The sequence below is a fragment of the Halichoerus grypus genome, chromosome 3, assembly GCF_964656455.1.
Source record: "Halichoerus grypus chromosome 3, mHalGry1.hap1.1, whole genome shotgun sequence".
Classification (NCBI taxonomy): Eukaryota; Metazoa; Chordata; class Mammalia; order Carnivora; family Phocidae; genus Halichoerus; species Halichoerus grypus.
In genome coordinates this window covers 33139927-33156981 of record NC_135714.1, presented here as the reverse complement: position 1 = coordinate 33156981, position 17055 = coordinate 33139927, and the positions used below count along the sequence as shown (strand labels likewise).

The window sequence follows — 17055 nt, the reverse complement described above, 5'->3', positions numbered from 1 at the left end:
AGGTCGTGATCTCAGGGTTGTGAGACGGGGCTCGTGCTCAGCAGGGAATCTGCTTGAGAGTCTTTCCCTCTGCCCCTCCCCCCCCCACATGCTTGTGTGTGCTCTCTCTCTCTCTCTCAAATAAATAAATAAAATCTTTTTAAAAATAAGGGGGAAGGGGAAAATGAGCTTTGTTTTGTTTTGCTTTAAATTTTAAACAGTAATGTAAGGTACTGTGTTATCTGCCATGTTAAAAGGGAAAATAATTGTGTGATCTAGAGGCCAGCCACCTACCACTCTGGTAGGCTATCAAAGGGATCCTTTTTTATTTCCTTCATCTTCCTACCCTTGAAATTTTGGACCTCTTGCTTTACAATGTTTTTTCCTGCTAAATTTAACAGGTAGCTATAATATTGATTTGAAATTAAAAATAAAAAGTGAGCCCAACAGGGACACCTGGGTGGCTCAGTCGGTTGGGTGGCCAACTCTTGACCTCAGCTCCAGTCTTGATCTTGGGATCGTGAGTTCAGGCCAATGGTGGGCTCCATGCTGGGTGTGGAGCCTACTTTAAAAATAAAAAAAAAGAAAGTAAACACACCATAACCCCTAAATCTTAGATATATATTTATTTATATATATAAATTATATGTATGTGTTTGCATGTGTGTGTGTGTGTGTGTGTGTGTGTGTAAATCTGACTTGGAAAAATATTAGAGTAGATCACAGAGAATTTTACTGATTTGTCTCTACACACCAAATGCCCACTAATCTGCTCTTGCGATGATCAAAACAGTCATCACGAACACCATAATGAAAAAAACCCACATGAAGAATCGGTCTATGACTTTTGCAACCTTCTTCCACTCGCTCCCCTTGGAATTGGTGGCCTTGTGGTCTTTGAGGCACTTGGCAATGTACTCGATATTCCTCGTCAGCCCCTTGTACTGTGCACAGTAACTGTCAGCATCTTGTGGGTTCTCACCATGGCACCCCAAGTCATTCTTTACCAGTTTGTTTATTTCCTTCCTTCTGGGAAGGCCTTTGTTTCTGTCTGTTTGCAGATTTGGCTCTGGAAGTTTGCCATAAGCCTTTGTGAGGTGGGTTTGCTGCCTGTCGTGGCGGGGGCTAAGGCAGCTCTCACCCACGTCATAGACACACAAGACCCTGGACATGTATTTCAGGATGACGACCCTGGCCCAGTGTGGCACCGGCCGGGCCTCAGTCCCACAAAAGTGGATGTTCATCACCATAATGGTCAAGGCGGTGGAGGCTGTGATCAAGGCCATTGTGGCTATGTAGTATTTGCCTGGAAAATAACCACAACCAAATTAGCTTAAAACTGGCCTCATGTTTGGCTCAAATATACACAAACACCTTTTCTAAGGAAGCTGTATACACTAATGGTTCCCAGTATAAGCTTCTGAATCAAACTTCCTAGATTCAAATCCCATGTCTGTCACTCACTAGACTGGGGGCCTGGAGCAAGTTAGATCATCCTGCTGAGCCTCAGCTTCTTTCTCTGTAAAATGAGTATAATAATCAGATCTAATTCATGGAATAGGGTGAGGCTTAATTGTGATGGTACATGTAAAGTTCTCAGCACTGTCCCTTCACTGAGTGAAAGGTTTCTAAATGTTTGCTGAGATCATGATGTGAAAAAATTCCACTTCCAATAAACAACAATCTTGGGCAACTCTCAGAATTGTCTTCAGACCTCATTACTGTTGGGTAAGGAAGAAGCCACTGTGTCACTATTAGTCTTTAACGTGTGACTGCATAAAACAATATTCATGAAAAAGGAAGATTAAGGAAAGAAATAATAAAGGTAAGGGCACAGATTTCTAAAATATAGAACAAAAAACCAAAAAGATGAACAAAAGCAAAAGCTATTTGAAAAAAGGAATAAGATTGATAAACCTTTGATAAAGCCACTCACAGAATAGAGGCAAGGTGGGGGGGGGCGGGTAGAGAGGGAGGGAGAATGTAAAAGAAGAAATAACAGAATAGAAATTTAGAATGCAATAAAATAATATTTAGCTGTATGATAACATATTTGAAAATCTAGATGAAATTTCTAGAAATTCATAAGACATCAAATTTAATGTAAGAAGAAAGAACATTGGAATAGAAAAGCTCCAGAGTTGGTTTTATAGGTGAGTTTTACCAAACTTTTAAAAGACAGATAACTCATATCATGCAAGTCAAGTTGTTCCAGAAGCAGAAAAAGAGAGAAAGCTGCCTAGCTTACTTTACAAGTCAATTTAGCCTTGATTCCAAAGTAACAAGAAAGGAAGTATTCAGGCCATTTTACTTATAGAAGTATTTGAGAAAGTCCTATAAAAATTACTAGCTAACTAAATCCAGTAGTGTTTTAAAATGATAATTCATCATGATAAAGGAGGGTTTACCTCTACATCAGAAAACCTATTTCACTATATTAATGAGGTAAAAGAGAAAACTCAGATGATAATCTTAACAGATGAAAACAATGCATTTGATAATGTTCGTCATCCACTTATTTGTTAAAAGCTCAAAGTAAACTAAGAATAAATGGGACCTGTCTTAATATGGTAAAGATTATGGGCCAGAAGCTTAGATCAAATCCTACATTTACCCAGAACACTTAAACACATTTTTATGTGGAAGTGCATTTCATAGGTGGTGCAAATAACAAATTGTTATTGTTAACAGACTGCTCTGTGTGCACCCTTTCTAAAAAGATACAACTTATATTATCACAGAAACAGAATAAGTAATGTTTGCAAAATTCCTGAGACACGTCCCAGGACATGTCTCTTTAGAACTTTAGCCAGCTTGCTGTTGAAAGTCACTGCTAGAGAAGAGAGAGAGATCTGCCAATTGTCTTGCCTCAAATAGGATTATGATTACAGATCATCACTGTCAATCATTTCTGTCTCAGGAGAGGTAATCAAAATGCCAATACACCCTTCCTCTTTATTAGTGGTGTGGGGGGAGGGGTGGAGAGAACTTCCTGTGTCTATTTCTCAAAAAAGTGTGTTTGTGTGTGTGTGTGTATTTGTGTCCATGTGTTGGTGTGTTTGTGTTTTTTTGCTTGGAGAGACATAACAAGGAAGAAATCTCCAAACAGGGAAACCAGTGTAGTAACATCTGAATATCAGGTAATACTGGATTCAGTAGAGGATAAAAGAGCAGTACAATATCCCTTTCATATTGGTCTCTAAGTCTCTGCGTGTTCTGAAATTCCTCCTCGTTGTTTATTTTAAGGAACTAGAAATTAGGTCTAGTTTCTGATTCTGGTAAGCGCCTATTACAAGAGCAAGTCACGGACACAGAGGTGTTGGAGCTGAGTAGATCCTTGGTGGCACGGTGCAGGTACGGAATGTATTAGGAGAGGTCTCAAAATGAGGTAGGGAAGGGCACGGGGCGGGGGGCTCAGTCTGTTAATCTGCCTTCAGCTCAGGTCATGACCCCAGAGTCCTGGGATCGAGCCCCGCATTGGGCTCCCTGCTCAGAGGGGAGTCTGCTTCTCCCTCTCTGCCCCTCCACCCACTTGTGCTCACTCTCTCTCTCAAACAAATAAATAAGATCCTTTAAAAATATGAGGTAGGGAAAGGATGGGGGGTGGGAAGGGGTCATAGTCTCTGTCTCTAAGTCTACCCTGTACAAGGACATTTTATAAGTGCAGACTTTTGAAAATATGGTCCAACCTAAAATCACCTCAGATTCCCAACTCTTGCCCAGATTGCTAAATCACACTCTTTGGGTATAGAAACCTGCATTTTAATAAGCTCTCCCACATCTACTATATCCAATAAAGGTTAAAGATTATTCTATTAAGGGTAGACGATGGGTTGAAAAATCCAGTCAACCATTTCTATCCTGTTTGCCGCTCTTTCCCAAGAAGAGATCCCGTGTGCTGTGAAAAGACAATAATAGTCACTACTTAGGGCGCACTTACCATACACCAGCTTCTACACTAAGAACCACACAATGAGTAGCAATTACACACCTTTTCCAGGGCATGAAGCAGAAACTAAAAGACTAAGTAACTTGCCTAAGATCGATCGTTAAGAAATGAGTGGTGAAATCCGAGTTCAAATGCAGATTTCTTTAACTTCAAAATCAGGGCCTTAACTTCTAAGCCAGTGGACAGAAAGTGCATCAAAATCACCCAGAAGTCTTGTTAAAACAGATTGGCCAGGACTCGCCCCAAAGTTTCTAATTCAGTAGGTCTGGGGTGGGCTCTGAGAATCTGCCTTTCCAAAACAATGCTGCACTGGGGGTCCAGGGATCATGCTTTGAGAACCACTGCTCTAAACTATATTGCCTCTCCTTCCACTTTCGCGTAAGCCCAGAGACCGTAAGACCGGTTCTGGAGAACAGACATCTCTGTATTCAAAGATGCCAACTGAAGACACTAAATGAAGCATGTGACAGCTTGTGTTGAGTCTGAAATTGACCTGATGGTTCTGACTTTAAAGGAACAGATACAATCCCACTCACTACAAAGCTAGGCTCAAAGTGTAAGGCCCGTGAGCTCACCTATCAGTGGGACATTTTCTGAGGCCGGCATGATCTCTGCCACCATGAGCTGAAATACAGTCATGGCCAACAGGATGGTCACTCCCAAGGAGACCTTTTCCCCAGATGCTGCTGGGAGGTAAAAACTCAAGGGGGCCAGAAAAGAGATGAGGACGCATGGGATGAGGAGGTTGACGATATAGAAGGAGGACCTCCTCTTCAGAAGGAGAGTGAATGTCACATCTGGGTAAGGCTCAGAACAGCAACCGTAGGAGATCACATTCTTCACAGCGGGCATGCCATGGACCTCCCACTCCACATCTTCGATGAAGTCGGAGAGGTCGCCACTGTCTAGGGCATTGACTATGTCCACCTGGTTGCCATTGTAGGTCCAGGAACCAAAGGTCAGGTTGCACTGCTGGTTATCAAAAGGGAAATAGGTGACATCCACCACACAGGAGCTTTTGGTGATGGCTGGTGCATCCCAGGTGATCAGCCCATCATAGCGCAGGACCACATTGGTGTTCACAGGCTCAGAAGATTCATCATCAGCCCTGGAGGTCAGAGGAGGAGAATGAAAGCTGCTTGTCAAGACAACTCATCAACTTCCTTACTCTGGACAGCTCACTGACCTGTGCACATCCTTCCGGTGTCTCTGGCAATGGATCACCATTCTCCCTGTCACCCCGGCTGAAAGTCAGAATTAACTCCAATTTGCCCCTCTCCTCCATCTCCCGTAACTATTCAGGGCCAACTTCTCTTGGATTCTTCCTTTAAAGCATCTCTGCTCCATGCCCCTTCCTCTTCATTTCTAAAGCCACTCTCTTAGTCCAGGTATAATGATTCAAACATCTAGATAAAACGTAAATATGTGGAGGCTAAAATCTAACAGGGAGGCTCTACTTACCTGATTTTGTTAACTTTGGGCACAAGAATATTAAAATAGCCTTTTGTTGCTGTTGGAAGAGTTGTACATGTTTATTTGAAAAACGCAGACAAAAGTTCATTTACCCAGGGGCGCCTGGGTGGCTCAGTCGGTTAAGCATCCAACTCTTGGTTTCAGCTCAGGTCATGATCTTGAGGTCTTGGGATCCAGCCCCGCGATGGGCTCTGCACTCAGTGTGGAGTCTGCTTCAGATTCTCTCTCCCTCTCCCTCCCACTCACTCCCTCTCTCTCAAATAAATAAAATCTTTAAAAAAAATTCACTGACCCAAAACTAAGAGATAATTTATTCTAGATATATTTTCTTTTTGCTTTATCAACATTTATGCCTGGGTACAGAATTTCTATTTTCCTTTAGAGGATGACTTTCTCCATCACCATTGGAAGGCAGATGAAATGTTGATCAAGGTGCCCCAGCCCCCCCTGGCCAGGGACTGGCCATATGACCTGTGCTAGATCCAACTGATCCACTCTCCCTGGAGTTTAGATCTTAATCAAGTGACCCAAAGACCAAAAACAGTCACTCTGGTGATGCCTCCTTATAAAACAAATAAATAAACCAGCTCAGCAGTCCCTGCTGTCTCAAACTCTAGAGCACTCCCAGTCTATCCAGTCTGTCCTTTCTAAGAACTGGTCATTGATTTTTTTTCCCTTTAATTCAGTGAGCTGTACCATACCCTTTCAACAAATTCCTTTTTTTCAGAAGGTAGCCAAAGTCAGTTTCCAATGCTCACAACCCTAACTGATAAGTTCTTATTAACATTTAATGCATATTGCCCAGTCTTCCTTATAATTTTTTCCCTATAAAATGTATTATGGCTAAATGTAATGTGTAAGGTATCCTGGATTGGATTCTGGAAGAAAATGTACATTAGTGGAAAAACTGACAAAATCCAAATAAAGTCTATAGTTTAATTAATAATATTGTATTCGTTTTGACAAATGTACTATGTTATTTTGATGTAACACTAGATGTAACATTAGGGGAAGCTAGGTGAAGGGTATATGGGAACTCTCTGTACCATCTTTGCAACTTTTCTGGAAATCTAAAATTATCCCAAAATAAAAAAAGTTAATTTACCCCCCCCAAAAAAGATGATACAAAATTTAAAATGTGGTTATTCATTCATATTCTCCTGCAACATTATTTTCATGGCTAATAGTTTTCCTTTATATTCCATTATATAGATATGCCATACTTATTTAACCAATCCGTCGATGTTCAACATTGTCATTTCCAGGTTTTGCACTTACAAGCAATGCTTTAGTCAAATCTTTGCATTTATCCACTGACTCTTTCCTTAGATTAAATTGCCAGGAGAAGATGTGCTGGATCAAAGAACTGGCATGTTTTTAAATTATTTTTTCCCACTTATTAAAAATTGGGCGCCACAACATTAACTGTAATGGTCTGATTGAAGTGGACCAAATCAGACCATTACAGTTAACGTGTGGTGCTCACTTTTTAATGAGGGTCTTTAATGAGGGTTTAAAAAGAAGGATCTTTAATGAGGGTCTTTGTGACAAAGATGAAGTAACAAGATGAAGTTTTTTGAAAATCCCTGAACCTAACCTCTGTAACGATGAGAAATGTATATAGTTACCTGAATGAGAAGTGAGCACTATGATGAACTGAGAATATCACTCACCCATCCTACCTTCTTTGGTGTAAGAGGAGAGATCTCAGGATCAGAGAGAATCTATTTGGACAATTCCATATCAAAAAGAAGTCCCCCTCTTTCTTTCCAAGGCTAATTTCCCTCTCGGTACTGTGATTCCTTTCCTCCCACGTCTCCTTCAGGATTTTGCATCTCTTGGTTTCTCTTACTCTCTCTGGCTCATCAAGACCCTTCCCAATGCTGTTCCCCAGTCTCTCCTACCAACTTCCCTTCCTCTAAGGCACTTCCCACATCCCACCTCTCTTTCCACACACTGGAAATGATACACGCTGCTGTCAATTCCCCATTTTGCTTTTATTCTTGCAATTTGGCTTCTTCCCAACATGTGCTCTTTCAGAGGTCATTCATAACTTGCAAACACACAGATCTAAAAACCTGTTCTAGGTCCCTATCCTATTCAACTCTTCCCAAGCATTTCACAGTATAGGTTGTTCCTGGACATCCTTTCTTCCTGTGGTTTCTATGACACAACTCTCTCTCACATTTCTCCTTCTACCCCTTTAACCATTTCTTTTAAGTGTCTTCTGTGAATGTCTGCAGTGAAGAGTTTCACCAACTTTATCTGCAGCCATTTTCTTTCCTTCCTTGAGTATTTCTATAAGGGCTCACAGGGCTTTTGATATCTCTTCCCCAACCTTCTTTCCAGGTTTGAGGATTGCCTTTTCAGTCTCTTCATTGGTTGTCTCCATGTGAATGTTCCTTTGGTCCCCCAAACTGAACAGGTCCCACACCAGATTCATCATCGTTTTCCTCAAACCTGTTACTCTTTCCCTCCTTTACATCCAATCTCATCTAACAGGTTTGCCATTTTCTCAACCACTAGATGACTTAAACAAACCCTAGTGCTAAATTCTAGACAAATCTTTCTGAATATGATAGAGTACCCAATTCCTCACTAGCTCTAAAATCCAAGTGTTAAGATGGCCCATGAAAACCCAACCATTAGAACTCTCTCATAATAAATGCACATTCAGAATTTCTATAACCTAGTCTCTACCCAATCTAATGTCAGGAATCCTTGCAGCCTCTTGCACTAACCATTATATTGGCCATATACTTAGACTAAACAACCTCACCAGAACTTTGAGCCCCGATTTATTTATTCCTTTACTGATTTGGTAACAGAGCCAGTATCTGCTTGAATAACTATATTGCTAAAGAGCTCACTACTTCTTGAGAATATTGATTTCCCAAGTTATTCGTTATGATTATTTTTTTAATTGTTTATCTTCCCTTTAACTTTTCATTGTCTTGGTTTTTGTCCTCTAGAGCAAATTTCTCTCTTTTCTCTCCTTTATTTTCTCCTTGATTGCCTAACATTGCCATCAAGTCTTCCCAAGAACTGCTAACTTCCAAACTAAGCATCAACAAATTCAACTGCCCCTCACATGAAGTAGCTCCTAGACCCATCACCATCCTGACCACACCTTAGCAAGTCCAGCCGCATGGATTCAGGCTCCAGTGGTGAATCTAGATGTGAAGCATCTTCCCATCCAAACTATCTTTATCACACCTGACTGGATCACTACCACATAGCCCTCTTTCCTCTCCCCACCGCCACTCAGAAAGCCCATTGTATGGTCTACAAGGTTCTATGCCACCTTCTGAGAAATAATGAGAATATTATATCTGGGATCAGAAGAGTCTATGGTTCCAGGGATTCGGCTAGAAGGACAAGGGTCAGGGAAATGGTTATGACCGAGGTCTCTTCTTTGCCTGATCCTATAACTCTCTTCTAGTCTCATTTTAGCTGGTTATAGGAATGCAAATGACATCCAACCATAGCCACATTTAGAGTTTCCTCTAAGTAATAAAACTCTGACATTACTGAGAAAGAGAATGCAAAGCAGAATAAAGGATCCGAAACAGAACTATCTGAGACAGGAGGGAAGAGAAGACTAAAGAGTCAACCCAGAGGAACAGAAAAGAGTTGATTACTCGGTGTGATGAAAAGATTCTGTGTGTAAAAGGGACAGGGAAGAGAATTCATACATCTCAAGGCCAATGATCTGGGGGGGAAAGGGACAGAGTTTACCAAAGCCACGGTAGGTCTGTGTGAGCTCATGAGCACACAACTGGTTTCTGGAATAAGCGGGAACTGGGGCAGGCTTAACTTAGATGACCATGCAAGCTTGCAAAGAAGCATGTCAGTAAGAGTTAGTCACTGCTTCAGCCAACCAAAGCAGGAGGAAGAGGAGAACCAGCATTCTGTTTGTTTCCCAGGAAGAACTGTTAGAACTGATAGAATGCTGTTAGTGGTCTATATCAACTGTATTCTCTGATTATCTGCACCCTGTGAGTGAGAGGAGCTAATGGACAACCTGGCTCATTCTCTTGCCTTCTCTGTGTGTATGTGTGTTTGTGTGTGTGTGTGTGTGAGAGAGAGAGAGAGAGAGAGAGAAGGGGGGAGTGAGCTGGAATAATAAAGCAATAGCCCTGGGATGTTATCTTGCTTGGAAAGGAATATAGAAGGGCCCTCTGGCCACCCAGAGTGGAAAATGGTCAGCAGGATGAGTGCTATGATTCAATTGGTCATGACCCTTGGATGAGCTCTCTGAGTAAGGAACAAGGCTAAAATCCAGGCTGCAACCCACCAGTGTTTCTTCCTGAAAAGAAACTCATGCCCACTAGAAGGCTGAGCTCTCAGGAGAGCCCCCCTGAACTGCCCCTCATTCACCCTGTTCTGAGTCAAAGAGGAACCATTCCCAACCCACAGGACCTTGGGTTCCAGAATAAAAAGAGAGAAGCTCCTTTGACAACAGGTAGAGCAACTGAAACTGAACTGTGATAGAGCAATGTGGTTCCTCCTCAAAGTGTGGTCCAAGAACCAGCAGCACTGACCTCTGGAGCTTGTGGACATGAAGAACATCAAACTCTACCCCAGACCTACTGAATCAGAATCTGTATTTTAACAAAGCTCTTCATGTGCACTTTACAGTTTGAGAAACATAAACCTTCTACCCTTTACTCAAGGCCCCTTGCTCTGAAACCAAGAAAGGGCAACTGATGATCTTATGATCTAGTTCATCCTCCACTCCAATGTCCAAAATCCACAGGCTAGCCGCTAGCTGGCCCATTCTGATTTAATCTTTGTAGTATCATCGTTACTGATACATGATCTTGGAGAAGGGAGCACCACTATTATGGGTTGAATTGTGCCCCTCCCCAAATTTATATATTGAAATCCTAGCCCCTGGCACCCCAGAATGTAATCTTATTTGGAATAGGGTCATTGCGGATGTAATTAATTAAGACAAGGTCATACTGGAGTAGGGTGAGCCCCTAATACAACATGAGTTTTATTTTTATAAAAGGGAAAAAATGGACACAGACAACACACAGGAAGAACGCCAGGTGAAGAGGAAGGCAGAGATCACGGTGATGCTTCTACAAGTCCAGGGACAACAAAGGCTGCCAGCAACCACCAGAAGCTAGAGGAGAGGCATGGAACACATTCTCCCTTACAGCCTCAGAAGGAACCAACCTTGGATATCTAGCCTCCAGAACTGGGAGAGAATACATTTCTGCTGTTTGAGCCCCTCAGTTTGTGGTACTTTATTACCATAGCCCTAGGAAACTATTACAGCCCACAATGCAGTTTCTCATCCAAGAGGGGACTGTAGTTCTAAGTTTTTATGACCTATTATTTTATTATCTAAGATTTTATGATCATCATTCCAGGGCCTAGGCACATGAATTGGTACTTAACTTCAAGCATGTTTTAAACATTCCTTTTTCATTATGTTTCAATTCTGTTGAATCAACAAGCTCATTCCTGAGAAATGACTGACTCGTACTTACTTATTATATAGGACAATATCAGGCCTCCATACCAGGTCACTGGGGATCCTGATGGAGTCCAGTCCATCATACTGGTCTCGATCCCATGTGAGATACGCGTCATGCCAGATTTGGCGGATCCATAAATAGGCAGTCAGAATCTGGTTTCTTTCATCCTGTACAAGTAACCATGATATAACTGTCCAGTAGACACTTCAACCAAATGCCTTCTATCTTTAGAGCACTTGTTCTTTACAACAGAAATTCCAAGAGTACAAATCTACTTTCATTAAATCAATGAGAGCGTTTCTAGTCTATCCCTTTGACTGACTGTCAAAGCCATTTTTTTTTTCTGCTTGATTTAGTGTTCTGAATGTAAAGTGGACAGGTGTTTAAGCCATCAGATCTTTGCATTGATCAACAGCCCAAATTTCTCTGAAAATTGATCAACTGACGATTCACTTGAATGAGAAAGTCAGGAAATATCTACAATGTACAGAAGAAAGTCAAGTTTCACAACTTCGTGAAACTAAACGCATATAAGCACTAAATAAGATATGCCATCTTAAAACACCACCTTTCTTTTTTAAAAAAACAGGAATAAAATTCATATAACACAAAACTCAACATTTAGCCATTTTAAAGTGTATGGTTCAGTGGCTTACAGTATATTCATGATATTGTGCAACCATCACCACTATCCAATTCCAGAACATTTTTGTCCACCCAAAAAAGAAACCTTATGACCATCAATTTGTCACCCACTATTCCCCCATTCTTCCCACAGCCCCTGGCAACCACTACTCTGCTTTCTGTCTCCGGGGTTCTGCCTATTTTGGACATTTCATAGAAAGGGAATCATGTGATATATGACACCATCTCTGTTTGGATGATCAAGGCTGTTACTCTTAATGGCCAGGATTAGGTTAACATCTAGCGAAATTACTTTTGTAGAGAGCTTCCTTCCTTGGTATTTCCTTCCCCCACCAGCTTGTACATGTTGCTGTTTGTTCTCATTTCCTCTCAAATTCCAGGTAAGACACCTCTTTGGAAAGCACGGTTAGTTTCATCCTAAGCACCGTTTCAAAGAGTCACCGCTTTATGTTACTCACCATGTCCTTAATCTGAGAAAGTGTAATTTGCAGGGTGACATTCAGGACTTTATCTGTATCTTCTACTGGACGAAGAGCATTGGAATAATCTTCAAAAAGGTCATTAAACAACTTCTGAGCATATTTTCCATCTGCTGCTTCTACAGCTGCTCAAAAGGAGGGACCTGGATCAACATTCAATGTCATGTATATTTCAAGGCAAAGAACAGCAAACTGAGGACTAGAACTGGGCACGATCCAGCATCAGCTAGGGGCAAGCTTTGGGTATATGAGAGTTATTTTTCTGGCTCATCAATAAGAGGCACAAACATTTCCTCGCAGTGAGAGCATTTGTTCTGTTTGCTGGCCCACTGCCACCAAAAAAGTGGCCCCAAATGAGCTGAGATGGTTACACACCCATCAGCCTCTTACCTCTCAGTCTGGAGACAGCAAAGTAAATCCAGCAAAAGGAGATGCAGGAATAGGGCCAGTTCATCTTTTTCCTGAGCTTCTACAAATTCTCAGGCAGGCAGCGGTCTTCCCCTTCTCTCTCTGAATGGGAAGGGTCTGGGTCCAAAGATCCCACTCTGCCAAAGCAGATGGAGAGCTCAGGCTTGCAGTGCACCTAGGGCCCAGAGATCCAGAGATTCAGACCCGCCCTCCCTCCCCTCTGGTAATCTGAGCTGGGCAGCTTTGGCTGCAGAGATGCAGGAGCCTGGGTGGGCTAGGTCAGGCAGTGCTGATCTGGGGAAGCTGTCCCAGCCAAGGGTCCCTAGCCACCTTCAGCAGGAACATCCAGACCAAACTTTCAGAGGAGGCCAGGTAGGAGCCCAACATCCCCCCAAGACTCTGCAGAAGGAAATAGGCGCTTTCTACACCTGCAGCACGCAGATCGAGCCTGAGTCGAAGGACTAAGGGAAGCCAAGCAGACTCTGCCACGGGGCATCCTCTGGAAAGGCTCTATGAATGCACTTCAAGTGCCATTTGAAGAGGGAAAGAGAAGCAATTCCATGATCTCCAGAACAGATTACCTTCTGCTTCAACTCCTTCAAGATCGGGCACAGATCTCCCGCGGTAATGTGTGTGAGTGTCGAGGGAGGCGATGGGAGAAGAACATTCACTCCCTTCGGAAGCAGCCATACTGCGATTAGGATTTGGAGTCCCAAGACCTAGGATTAACTTCAAGCCTGAACCCTTCCTAGCCCTATAGTACTGAGCCTTCCTGAGCTGGAGAACAGGAACATAGTATTCTCTCTCTCCCAGAGCTACTAGGATATTTCATGCAAAAGCACCACATAGGGGCGCATGGGTGGCTCAGTCGGTTAAGCGTCTGTGTTGGGCTCGGGTCATGATCCCAGGGTCCTGGGATCGAGCCCCGCATCAGGCTCCCCGCTCCGCGGGAAGCCTGCTTATCCCTCTGCCTCTGCCTCTCTCTTTCTCTGTCTCTCATGAATAAATAAATAAAATCTTTGAAAAAAAAAGCACCATGTAAATGTTAGTAAATTTTGCCTCTGATTTTGCAGATCCAGACTGTCTATAATCACCAAGGCACCCAGGGTTTACTAGCTCTAAAAAAAGAAGAAAAAAAAATGGTTCAAAGGCTAACCAAATCAGCACAAAGATGATTCATAACTAATGGTGATATTAATAAGGATGCTGTTTCTTTGCCTTTGAATGCCACTTTATTTAATTTCACAGTCATTTCTCACATGTGATCTAATTTTGCTCCCACAAAAGAATGTCAATTTCCAATTGCCATAACTTATCCCTCTTCTTGCCTGGGGAAACTGCCTTGGAAAACCAAATTAAGATCATTTGCTTGCCTGGAATCAGAGCAAGGAAATTGGATAGTTGTATTTCATCAGGTTACAGCCATCTGATGAGTCACCCTGTCCCTCTTCAGGAATCTATCCTCTAAATGGAACAGACACTCAAGCCATCAGCTAAGTGTGTTTCCTAATTGCCTATGCCCTGGTGTTGATTGAGAAGACATTATTTTCCCAATGCCCCCAGTCTGACTCACCCGTCAAATGACACAGTTCCTGCTGCAAACCCTCGGGCCCACTTTCAGCAAACCATCTGCTCTGGTGTCTCAGAGGCTGCAGGTCCTTCTGAAATTGAGTTGAATACCTCGTTTTCATATGAGGAAACTGAGGTTCTAGAGATGTGAGTGGCTTGCCTCTAGCAGCGAGGGGCCAGAGACAGAATCCAGGCCACCTGCCCCAACCCAGTGTGCTCCCCACGCTAACACTGTCCCTCTTCCTTGTCGTTCAGCCACTTGGCATTTGACGGCCCCTGGGTGATGCCTTCTCATGGGTAGAGACTCTCTACCTATGTCTCTTTGATTCCTCATGACACTCAGAACAGCCCCTGGTGACAGGTGCTCTGAACACTTGGTGCTGGCTACTTCGGCCGCTGCTTGGAAGGTAATCATCCCTGGTGATCTTTGATTGCTTTTGACTAACTCAGTTCATTCGTTTGGGTCACTTACAATTTTTTTTTTTTTTTAAATAGTTAACAGTTGATGCTAACCTACCAATGTTAACACAATCCAAGTGAAATCAGTACTTTGGGGGGGGGGGGCAATTCTGCCTTTAGGGCAAAGATGTTAATGACTAAAAGCAAACTCCACCCCAATTCATTCTAAAAGAACAACGCATGAACAAAATGAGAATTTCAACAGAGATGGAAAATATGTTTAAAAATTCATTCTAAAAACAACCTCTAGGTGTTTTCCCAGGGACCTGCTTATCTTTATACCCAATCACTCAGCTCCCAACTCTATAAAGAAGAGACCAATAATACAATGGTCCCAGAATTTACAGGGCACTAAGTAGAAGAAGAAATCTGTTGAATTCACTATTTAAGGTTAATGCTAAATAAGGCTGAGAAGCAGGCAGATATGCTTTGGACCGATTTTCTAAAATGTGGGCTCAGACAATGAAAATAATCTGAATAAAACTTAGCCAATCAGAAATGTGAGCCCCCTGAATACACCATTTTCAGAGTGCCTCATTAACTTAGGACCCAACATATCTGTTGGCGTATTAATTCAGGTTAACAGAGCACTCAAATATTTAAGTTTGGAAGCTCATGATTTTCATACCAACAGCTACCTTTCCCCAGCTCATGCCTACTAATTCTGAACAGCATCTCACCATAGTTGGTGCAAAACCATCACCCAGTGGAGTATACTCTTGGCCAGAAAAAGGGGACCCACAATTCAAAGTATTTCTAGAGAGCACAAAAATCTTTTCAACATCTGCTCCTTTTGAGAAGTGGCAGTTGTTTGTCACAAGTTCACAGACAAAGTATTCCAGCCATTTCAGAGTTTCTGGGAGCCCAATCTTCCTTGATGCACCAATTTTGAGGCACTTATTTATAGCCAAAATATGATAGTAAGATATTAGAGACATTCCATAAGATCAAAATATTCTTAACATAACTTATTACATAAGTGATACATATCTATTGCAGAAAAATTAGAAAGTATAGAAAAGCACAATGAAGGAAAAAAAAGGTCACCCAGAAGAATCCAACCAGGCAGAGACGGATAGGGTTCACGTGGCAGCCATCTTTTTAAATGTTCATAGAACATGTTGTCATGTCTTCGAGACCTGGAAGGACACAGGCCATTAGCAGAACTCTGTCTTGCTCATGAACACATTTCTATGTGCAGAGGATGCTTCTAAATACTCTTTTCCTGTTCTCATGGGGTTGTGATGTAGTTCACACACAGTCTACCTTGAATGGTCTCCCATCCTTTCCTGTCTCTGTCCCCACCCTCAGGGTCCCTACTCAACTCTTTTCGGTTAAAGCTGCTGAGAACCCTTTGCCCATCCTCCTGGGGGTATCCCTGGCTCCAGAAGAATGATGACAGTGTTTCCATCCCTTGGAATAGAGCTCCCGCCTGACAGAGAACCCTAGTAAGTTCTTTTGCTAAAAGACCTCCCCAGTAGCAGAGGAGGGAAGTGGGAGGACAAATACCTTCCTTCTGCTACATTTTTTTTTAATTGCAAAAGTCAAAAATAATGTCATATAAAGGGTTTCTCCCCCATAAATTAACATGACATTAATATTTTCTCCATTTCATTAAATATGAAATCAGAATAGTTTTAACCCACGAACAGCTCCTGCAGGTCATCTAGCTGAGCTCCCTCGTTTTACAGATGAAAAAGCTGAAGCCTAAGGAGGGGGTAGAGAGGAAAGGATGCCAAATCTCCACCGAGAGCCACGCCAGTGGTCTTGAGCCTCCCTCCCCTAGGGGCCTGAGCTCTCGGCTGTCTTGGGTGCTCAGGGCTGTGACACCTGCTAACCAGTCCTTCTCAACTCACTGAATTCCCAGGAGGTGCCCCATGAGCCCCCACACCTGAGCTCCTATTTCACTGCTACTTTTACATTTGCTGGATTCATCCTGGGCACGAGGCTCAAAATTAAAAACTCAAAGTTCCTTTAAAGGAGTGGTCTCCAAATTCTTTCACTGTGCACCAGGATTTGGGGTAAGGGCCACCAGCTGGGATGCCAAGCCTTCCCCAAAGGGCTACCCATTAAGGCAGTGCTTTCCAAACATTGTGGGGTTTGTTTCTGTCTATGTTTTTGTAATTAAGAAACAATTTCATGTAGAGTTTAAGATAATTCACTCTGGAGTCGAACTGCTTGGATTCAAGTCCTGCCCACCACCTACTAGCTGTGTGACTTTGGGCAGATTACTTAGCTTCTCTGTGCCTTAGTTTCCTCTTCTATAAAATGTGGATGATTATAATAGAGCCTGCCCCCTAAGAACAGTGTTTGGCCATAAAAAGTACTAAATACATGATAATGAAAGGGGGGGAATGCACTCCAGCATTTTTTTTTTTTTTGTAATTAGACATGTAACCTGTAGCCACGATTCCTCTCTCTCTCCTCTCTCTCTCTCTCTTATCTATCTTTCTTTCCATCCATTTCTTTGTCTGCCCACCCCCAACTTCTTGACAGACCTAATTAGAGGATTCTCACTGTGCTATAGGTGGGAGCAAAACAGCCCTGCTCTTTTCTTGTTGTCCTTTTGTATAGCAATGTTAATATTATTGACAACCCATGG

At 42.4% G+C, this 17055-nt stretch overlaps 1 protein-coding gene across 1 annotated transcript; it reads right to left on the bottom strand.

Annotated features, from left to right (window-relative positions):
- Positions 1 to 260: 260 nt before the first annotated feature.
- On the bottom strand, positions 261 to 14079 carry CHRNA9 (cholinergic receptor nicotinic alpha 9 subunit). The gene is made up of 6 exons (XM_036076911.2): positions 13999 to 14079; positions 12408 to 12562; positions 11997 to 12142; positions 10906 to 11060; positions 4504 to 5036; positions 261 to 1285 (listed from the first exon to the last, which is right to left on the bottom strand). The coding sequence occupies exons 2-6, from the start codon at positions 12469 to 12471 to the stop codon at positions 744 to 746; spliced, it is 1440 nt and encodes a 479-aa protein (XP_035932804.1). The 5' UTR covers positions 12472 to 12562; positions 13999 to 14079; the 3' UTR covers positions 261 to 743.
- Positions 14080 to 17055: the final 2976 nt, after the last annotated feature.